We start from the raw sequence: 8,933 nt of genomic DNA, 5'->3' as shown, positions 1-8,933 counted from the left end.
GAAAAAAATAAATATATTTATTTATATATACATACGTGCATTTGAGTTATAGGGGAAGAGAAGACAAAAAGAATGGGGGAAAAAACAATACATTTGGATCGGCTTTTTTTTCTTTAGTCTCTCCGAAAAAAGTGAAAAGAAAAATTTACATTTTGGGCAGAAAAATCGCATCGGTTGGACCGGATATTAAACACGTGCAGAAAATCCATTCGATCAGTGAGACACAAACAATACGAATACAAACAAATATTTGTAAGTATATGAAAATATGTATGCATGCGTATGACTAAAAAAAAAAAAAGCAAAAGAAAGAAAATTAACGAAATGAGATAAAGTGACAGAAAGAGGAAGGAAAACATAATCACAGGACTAAATTTCAACACCGTAATGATTGCGTTGGCTCCAAAATAAGTTTTTTTCTTTTTTTTTCAAACAAACACATATTTATATATATATATATATATAAATATATATATACATATCACTTGCTATTTTCCCCATCGGTTTGTTTTATTTTCTTAGTCATTATTTTTTCCTCTTTCTTTTATTATTATTATTTTTTTTTTTTGATTTCCGGTTGCTTTAATGTCTCGACAACAGTCACCACACCCATTCTTCCGTCCCCTTACGAGGGCGTTTTCGTTTTGGTGTCGCTCCACCTTCCTATTAGATTTCACGAATAACAAAAAACGAACAAACAAACAAACAGACAGACAAACAAGAACACGAACATATATAAGAAAAAAAAGAGAGAAATCGATGCCTCATGGCTCCAATTATTAACCAAACCCGTTACCCGTGTGCCTTGAGTGAACCTAATTTAAGAAAAAACAAAAAGTGAAGAGATAAGTTAAAGAAGAAAAGAAAAAGAAAAAAAGAAACGAAACAAAACAAAACTGCCTTCTGCAAAAGGGGGAAAGAAACAAGCACATCCGCACACGCAAACACCGAGCGATTTCCATTCTTCTCATCCCCTTCGCAACAAAACTCATCCCATCCCTCGTGCTCTTTCTTTTCTTTTAATTTCCTTTTAATTTTGTTTTTTTCCTTTAGTTTTCAAAATCTTTATTTTGTACATTTTGTTCGGCAGTACACATCCTTCCATGAGCACCCGCTCCCACCTCCCCCTTTTGTTAGTAGCCGCTTTTTCTCCCTTTAAATCTCTGGAAATTTATCTTGTTTATTTTTCCGTTATTCCATTGCGTGACACCCTAAACGTACAAATATCGATAACACAACGTCACCGAAGGTAACAACAACAACAACAACAAACAGTGGAAAAAAAAAATCACTGCACTTCCCCCCTCTAATGTTTATTTTAATGCGGCAGAGTCACACAGTGTGGTGACGTCACGGCGCTGAGCCAGCCAGCGAGAAAAGGAGCACCGCACTCGCTTTTTCATAGCGTCGTACTCCTCCTCTAAATATGCAGCGAAGGCAATAAGATTGAAATAACGTCGCAGGTAATGCACACCGTGGTGGTGAGCCCGACCGCGCTGCTCCTCCGTTACATCAGGTGACTGCACCTGAAGAGCAAAGAATTCAATGGCAGTACGAAGGTTCTGCATCGTTGAACACGCTTCAATTACTAAATCAACACGGTGTTTTGCCTCGCGACCGCCTGTGAGTGTCCGCTTCAGGTCGCTGATACATCTGTACTCACCACATGCCAGTTTGGAATCTTCCTCCTTGTAAAGAGGGTCATAAATGCTGTCTAACTCCTTGTAGTACTCGGGCATTACCAAACCAATGAGTAAACAACAAACCACCATTCCGGTTGTGGTTCGGCCCCGCCCCATCTGGCAGTTAAACACAAATGACAACGTCTCGCGACGGTCCATGTGTGCCGTAATGTGCGGCAGAAGCGCCTCGACGAGGGCATCAAAGTTCCCTTCCGTAGGACTTTGTTCGTCAGTCACTGGCAGGCGTAACAACGTAACACGGCAACCGTTCGAGACAAAATCGTCATAAACATCCCGTAACGTTTTGACCATTTCTGTTGTGACCGGCTTGCATACGCCAACTAGTTCACCTGGTGTTTCTTCATCGTGGATAAGGAACAATCCCTCGTTTTCTTCCGCTTCCTTCAGCACATCCTGCCGTAATTGTCGCTCAACACGCTCCACCTCATCAGCGGCAATACCCGTAAGCTCCACATTTACGTACGGCGTTTCGAGATTGCGGAGGACGAATGGCTTATCACCAACGTATAGAATCGGCTCCTCACGGAGATTGACCCAAACAACATGTCCTCGAAGAGGCTTGGATAAAGTTTCTGTTTGGAAGCGCGGATCAAATAGCCGGGGCGCGGCAAATCCCAAATGAAGATCCATATCATTTTGTTCTCCTTCATATGTTTCAAGGGACTCAAAACTAGCCCCAAGAAGGGAGAGGATGTTGCGAATACCCAAGATTGTAGGAATTGCAACACCGTACACATTGACATCCCTCACTTTGCGGAAGTTAGGCGCACCGCACACCTCCGGGCGGATTCCTTTCTTTTGGCATCCCGGAAAGTGGTCCGCCTTCAAAGCGTAGTTCGCAGTAAGCACGTCACCGCGGCGATGTACGACACTTGGTATTCCCACACTACTTGGCGTGATGTACTTGAAGGCCTTTTCTGCACGTTGCTCCAGACCACTAAGGATATTTGCTACCTCAACACGCCGCTCCAGCCATAAATTGAATGGTTCTCTGGCGTCATAATCCCCTTGTGCATCAATGTATATTGTACTGAGAAGTACAAATAGATACACGCGCACCATTGCTACAGCCTCACGAATGCCTTTTGTCCTCTCAATGGTACCAGCAGTAATAGCGTTCGCGTAGTGGTGAATCGTGTGAACGATGTTCCACCGTTTGCCGCATCCACCAACATCAATGAGTGCATCTGTTACACAAAGTAGAGACCCGGCCCTCAGCATTTGACAGATGGTTGATGCCACCTGCAATTCTTTATAATTCCTGGTTGCACTATCAGTGACTCTACCCTGGTAAGCAATTATGTCCACCTGCGGTAGCACAACATCACTGTTACCTGTGCGCAGGGCCGCAGCAATCCTTGCTGGGTTGCTCATCGAGCGGAGGTTACAAGTGCGGGAGACACGATACATCGTCAGTATGTTAAGGGCTACAGTTGTACGCACCGAACCCTGCGTATCGTTGATTATAAAAACTGTGGTGTCCTTCGTGTTCTTACTCAAGTGCTCCAGAAGCGGATCAACGTCACTTGGTAACATTTCACCAGAAAGTGGGATGGGAATGCGAAAATAACTCACATCGTACGTGGCGGCGAAGTCGGTCATGATCGATCTGGGGGTTCGAACAGAGCACGCTTTGATTTGCATCGCCTTTCGCTTTCCTGTTTCATCAAAATTATGCAACAAAATGTAACCCTTATGTTCCTGGGCCTCCAAAAGGACATCGCGGCGAAGGCGTTCTTCCATCTGCTCAATGGCGTGAAGCGATGTGTGCATGGTTATCCCTTCACCACCCTTCCCATATGTGGTCACGTCGTAATCCACCAGCGTATAACCCATTTCATTGATGAACACCATCGGCTCCGCACGAAGACTAAGCCACATAATCTTTCCTGGAAAGTAATGGCGCATATCCTTCACTACGCACTGCCGTCCCTCCTCCGTCAAGCGACCACATGTAAATATAGGTACACCAGGTGCCAGTTGACGGAGCGATCCGATCGTTTCCTCTTTTCCACTGGCAAAAAAAGGAAAACTGCATAAGATGCGGTTGGCGCTGAGCACAGTACCCCGCCGCTTCCGTACTGGATCCATGTCAAAGTCACCAGCCTCACTTACCGGTGCGGCGATACGTTCCTCTTTGAATTCCTCCTCCATTGTTTCTATCCTTTCCAGGAGCAGTTTGATCTCATTATTACCAAGCAACCACTGACTGAACGGTTGTTTGGTACTGAAACTCCATATGCGTTGCTCGCAGTAATATGAAAACACAAGGAAGTAGGCGTACTGCTTAAGATGCATAATAGCCTCTTCGGCGGGTGTGGTACCGGAAGTGAAGGCGTTGTTGATATGATCAGCGATGGAGTAAACCTTGTCCGAAAGATCAAGAAGAACGAGGAGCCGTCGCTCATGGAGTTTGCCATTTGGAATAAGTGATACGATCGTTTTGATGGTTCGGAAACTGAAACAGCGACCTTCAGTGCGAAGCAAACTAGCGTCTAGCACCGCATCGTGAGCAAACAGCTGGTAAAAACGTACGATACTGGCAATGGTCATCATGGCACTGGTCTTCCCACGTCCCGTCTGACAGTTGAATATGATCATTTTCCTCGGGTCATCTGAACACAAGTCGAAGACGAAATCGAAGTCTCCTGGCTGTGGCCCAACATTTTGTGTTATGGGCAGCCGGTGGTATACGATGTTCGTTCTCAGTGGGCGGAATACTTCCTCTAAGGTGAAGACCTGATCCTTTTCAACGCTCTCCCATTGGTCCTCCATGTGGCCATCTTTTCCTTCCATGTGCACGCTGACGTTTCCACTGTTTTCGCTTGCCTCCCTGATTACCTCTTTTTTCAGTTTATCATCTATCAGGGCAATACTTTTTCCTGTGACATGTGGAATAATAATAGGGGTTGTGGGGTCACTCCGTTGCCGCACAATATGAGCCTCATTGTTGATGTAAACGAGTGGCTCCTCACGAAGGTTTACCCATACCACCAATCCATCCATTACACGCCGCAACTCGTTCACGATCGTTCGAACGGCACTGGCGCGCGGTTGCCCTACTCCTGCCACATTAAGTTTGGGGACCATGCGGAAGTACGGTGCACCGGAGATGATACCCATTGCCCCCTTGCGTGAGCGCAGCGCCTCCTGGGAATCGACCTTGAGAATGTGGTTTTCTGAAAGTATATCTCCCCTGCGGGCTACACCGACCTCACCAGGAGAGAGCACTATAATATCCCGCATGTTTGGAAGCAAATCCATAAAAACCCTCGCACCACTTGTCAGTCGACCGAGACTGCTTGAACGCAAAGGTACGAGGCATGCCCGTTCCTCACTTTTGATGGCGCCTGAAGGACGAACAGTGGCAGGGGAATCTGTAATGGAGATTGCTGTGGCATCTGATATCCCATCGTCAAATACTTGTTGGTCACCCACAATAATGCTGGAGGAGCCCTCCATCTTTTCCTTACCATTCTCATTGTCCCTACTGGTCCCACTGGCGAATTTGTACATTATTTCCGCCACATCGATCACCTCCTGATCGGTAGTGGCAGCAAGCACAGTGGGCTCTGGAGGCGGAACGGCAGCTGCCGGCGATATTTGCTTCTCCACCCATAAGCGCTTCATCTTGTCTTTTATGATATTTAACCTCGCCTCGCGTCTGCACAGATCGTCTTCCAATGCGCGCACTTCGCTGTCCTCCTCTTCTTCTTCATCTTCATACTCCTCCAAGTCATTAGTTTCGGGGTTAACGTGGCCGAGCATCCGTTCTGCTAGCCGTCTGATCGCTGGGCAGGTGACTCCCTCTTTACCTCCCTCCTCCCCCCCTTCCACTATTCCTGCCGTTCCATTTTCCCTGTTAGCACTGTAATCCTCCAAACTGTCGTCTATCATTTGACATCGTCGTGACAGCCGGTCCTTTTGAGTCTGCAAAAGCTGTTTTAAGTTCGTTAGCTCTTCAGAACTACCCGAAGTAGTTAGCGTTAATCTAGAGCGGGAACCTGGACGGCGCACAGCCCGTTGCAACCTTCCTATTAGTGGCAAATGGGAACTACCGCCATACGTTTTGTACACGGTGGGAGGTCTGGGGGATGCAACTGTTCCTGCGCTTCCCTGTAAGCTTCTGACACCGTTTATGTCGCTGGCGGTTTCCTTCTGTTTCATCCCTCTGTTGATATCACCAGTTCCTTGTTTCTTTCTTTCTCCCTCTCTTTAAAAAAAAAAAATAGCTTTTCTTATTTGTATTTTGCTGTCACCCTGTTCTCTCTCCTCGGTCCTCTAGTATTTTCCCCCTTAGTTTCGACCACACCTTTGCGATTCCTCCCTAAGGTCAAAACGGTGGAAAACAACAACAACAGCAACGGCAAAACCACAACAGAAAAGAGACAACAAAGGCCTAAAAAGGGGGAGATAGATAATAACATAAACAACGAAATAAAGTGGAGGAGAATAGTGGCAGCGATAAATGAACTTTCTGAGTAGATTTAAACACAGCGCAATACACATGCAAATACACATACATACACGTATGTACGGGAGGATAATAATAAGTGAACAGTGGGGGATAAGAGAAAAATGTTTAAAAGACCCGTGAAAAATGTTTAACGCGTCTGGAACCACTTTTGGAGGAAGTCGATGAGGTAGGAAGAACAACAAAAAAACGAAAGCGAAGCTTCGTACTTTGTCTTTCCGCACTATTCCCTCTAGCCACTCATAGACATAAGTACACGCCCGAACACGCACGTTTACACACATTGAAATTTGCCATTTTAACAAAAAGAAGTCGTTCCGCTCAAGTTCTTTGACCAGTTTGTTAGTTTGCTTTTTTTTGTTAATTGCGTATGGCACTCTCCAGTTCCGAAATAAACGCGACGCCTCCCCCCACCCCAAACCTTCTCCTCCATTTAACATCTCTACTGGTTCCGTTCCCTTCAACGCAGCAGTTGAAATATAAATTGTTTAACCACTGCAGAGTTGCATCCGAAAGGTGTAATGAAACAAAAGCATCATAAAGGAGACCACATGATCCCCGTTCTTCTGCATTCGTTTGTTTCCTTCATTGGAAGCCAAGTGAAGGAAAGTAATGGATGAAGTACAGATGATAAAGGAGGTTCATCAAATAAACCAAATAGCGTTGAAGTGTTTCGGTCAAGAACACTAAAAACAGTAAGAACAAAATAAAATAAGAAAAAAAATGATGTGCGTGCCGGGGTTAGAATTGCAATCGATAAAAAAAAGAAATAAATTTGCACATAGACGACCCCCTAAAGGTACGCCGAAGGAAAGGAGGAAATGTGTGGGTGGATGTGGAGGGACCATATGCCAAGTGAGACAAATACGAAAAGGAGAGGAAGGAATAACTACTCCCTTTTCCAAGTGCAACACCTCCCCTTCCTACAGAAAACTTTCATAACACAGGCTTATGTACAAGAACAAACAAACATAGCAGTGGGGCAGAATGGAAATGATAATAACAATAATACAAAAAAAAAAACAGGCGTCGTGTTCTCAGTTTCATATTTTCTACGCTGCTAAATAAACAGAGTTGTACATGACAAATATAACCTTGTATTTGCTTCTTACCACTCGGATTCGCCATCCTTCCCACGTCGCGTCACAACACTACAAAACAACAACAACAACAACAAAAGCCTCAAACAAGTGAAGCCGCCTCTTCCCGCAGGGGCAAGACTGGCATGACAAGACGCCACCACACTCGCCTCACTCCACACACGGCATTGCAATGTTCCTCCCGCTCTCGTGCACGCTCTTCTTTGCTTCGGCCCCGCTGTTTGTTAAAACTACTCACGTGGCGCCCCATGGTGGACTCTCCGCGACAGAGCCAACACAAATGCACACAGCCAAATATACCAATAACGGCGCAGAAGATCATCATAATCATCGCGAACACCATCCACGCAACTGCCGGCTCCGCTTCATCCACTAAAAAAAACCCCACAAACATCAGGCCACCCAAAACACAACCGACTATGGGAACGTAGCAAAGAAACAGAACGAACATCTTGTAATTGCCACGTCCAATACAATTGTTGAGTACAGGGCAGTGGTGGTCAAAGTCAAATGTGCACCGCTCACACGATTCGCAGTGGTACGCCCTATCTGGTTTGAATTGCTTGCAGGCAGTGCAGTAGCGCAGTTGATTATGACGATCCAACTGCCGCACCGTATTGGGATTTTCACCTACACCCTCACCAGACGGGGGGACGAACCCCGGACACTCACCGATATAACGTGGTGGATATTGCCACGGCGACTGTGGGACATAACCAGCTGGCGTGAAGACCGCCCGAAGCAGGGTAAAAATCAAAATGCCACCCAACACAGCGCCGGTGAAAAGACATGAGATGCAAACAGCCAACTTCCATGAAGTGGGATATCGCAAGCATAACCCAATGAAGAATGCCGCATAGGCGCCAAGGAAAGAGAGAATAACAACAACAAGATAAATGGGCCCGCAATAGGAGAGACATAACTTACAGCGATCCTTCCCGTTGGTGGGTGTGAAAGAGTGAATGTTCTGTTGCATGTTGGTACTGCGCAGTGGTTGCACTACTTATAACTGAAATATATATAGATATATGTATGTATATTCTCTGTGTCTGTCTATATATGTACGTACGCGCACGTATGTCTATCGATATATATATATATATATATATATATTGTGTGTGTGCGTGTGTGTGCAGATGGCTTGACCCTTATGTATCCACCCGTACGTGTATCAACACGGCACTTAACCTAACCAATGGGATTGGCAAGGGCTCACAGAAAAGAACGGGGAAAAGCTGCGATAGCAAAAGGTAAGGGGTTATCCCTTCCCGAGCAAAAATAAATAAAGCAGTCAAGACAAACAACAACGAGGAAAACAAATGGCAGCAACATCATCGAACTTTATATGAGACTCAATCACTGACGGTTGGCAAAGCATTTAGAAAGCCGCCATAACGTTACGGTTATTTGATCAAACTCTGAGGATCATGGGTTGTTGCAACAGCATTAGGAAATAACAAAAAAAAACAGAATGAGCTACACAATCACCTTCCATAACACATACGGAGGCATATGCGGCTATATATATATATATATATATATATATATTTGTGTCATGTATTCGTGTTAACCTTTTCGTTTATAACTTTCTCATTTTCATTTTGTTGCTGTCCCTTAAAAGCGGAGAACAGAATAAGCAAAGTAAACCACCTGGAC

At 45.1% G+C, this 8,933-nt stretch overlaps 3 protein-coding genes across 3 annotated transcripts; all 3 read right to left on the bottom strand.

Moving 5' to 3' along the window:
- Nucleotides 1–1,313: 1,313 nt before the first annotated feature.
- TbgDal_VIII3190 (hypothetical protein, conserved) lies at nucleotides 1,314–5,870 on the bottom strand (the record flags this gene model as incomplete). Its single annotated transcript, XM_011777346.1, has 1 exon — nucleotides 1,314–5,870. One exon carries the CDS (start codon nucleotides 5,868–5,870, stop codon nucleotides 1,314–1,316), a length of 4,557 nt encoding a protein of 1,518 aa, XP_011775648.1.
- Nucleotides 5,871–5,999: 129 nt separating this feature from the next.
- TbgDal_VIII3180 (hypothetical protein) lies at nucleotides 6,000–6,617 on the bottom strand (the record flags this gene model as incomplete). The annotated part of the gene is made up of 1 exon (XM_011777345.1): nucleotides 6,000–6,617. One exon carries the CDS (start codon nucleotides 6,615–6,617, stop codon nucleotides 6,000–6,002), a length of 618 nt encoding a protein of 205 aa, XP_011775647.1.
- A 742-nt stretch (nucleotides 6,618–7,359) lies between these two features.
- TbgDal_VIII3170 (hypothetical protein, conserved) lies at nucleotides 7,360–8,253 on the bottom strand (the record flags this gene model as incomplete). Its single annotated transcript, XM_011777344.1, has 1 exon — nucleotides 7,360–8,253. The coding sequence occupies one exon, from the start codon at nucleotides 8,251–8,253 to the stop codon at nucleotides 7,360–7,362; it is 894 nt and encodes a 297-aa protein (XP_011775646.1).
- Nucleotides 8,254–8,933: the final 680 nt, after the last annotated feature.

Source organism: Trypanosoma brucei, chromosome 8 (genome assembly GCF_000210295.1).
Source record: "Trypanosoma brucei gambiense DAL972 chromosome 8, complete sequence".
Lineage (NCBI taxonomy): Eukaryota > Euglenozoa > Kinetoplastea > Trypanosomatida > Trypanosomatidae > Trypanosoma > Trypanosoma brucei.
The sequence above is the reverse complement of the archived record's forward strand: the minus strand, read 5'-3'. Positions and strand labels throughout refer to the sequence as shown.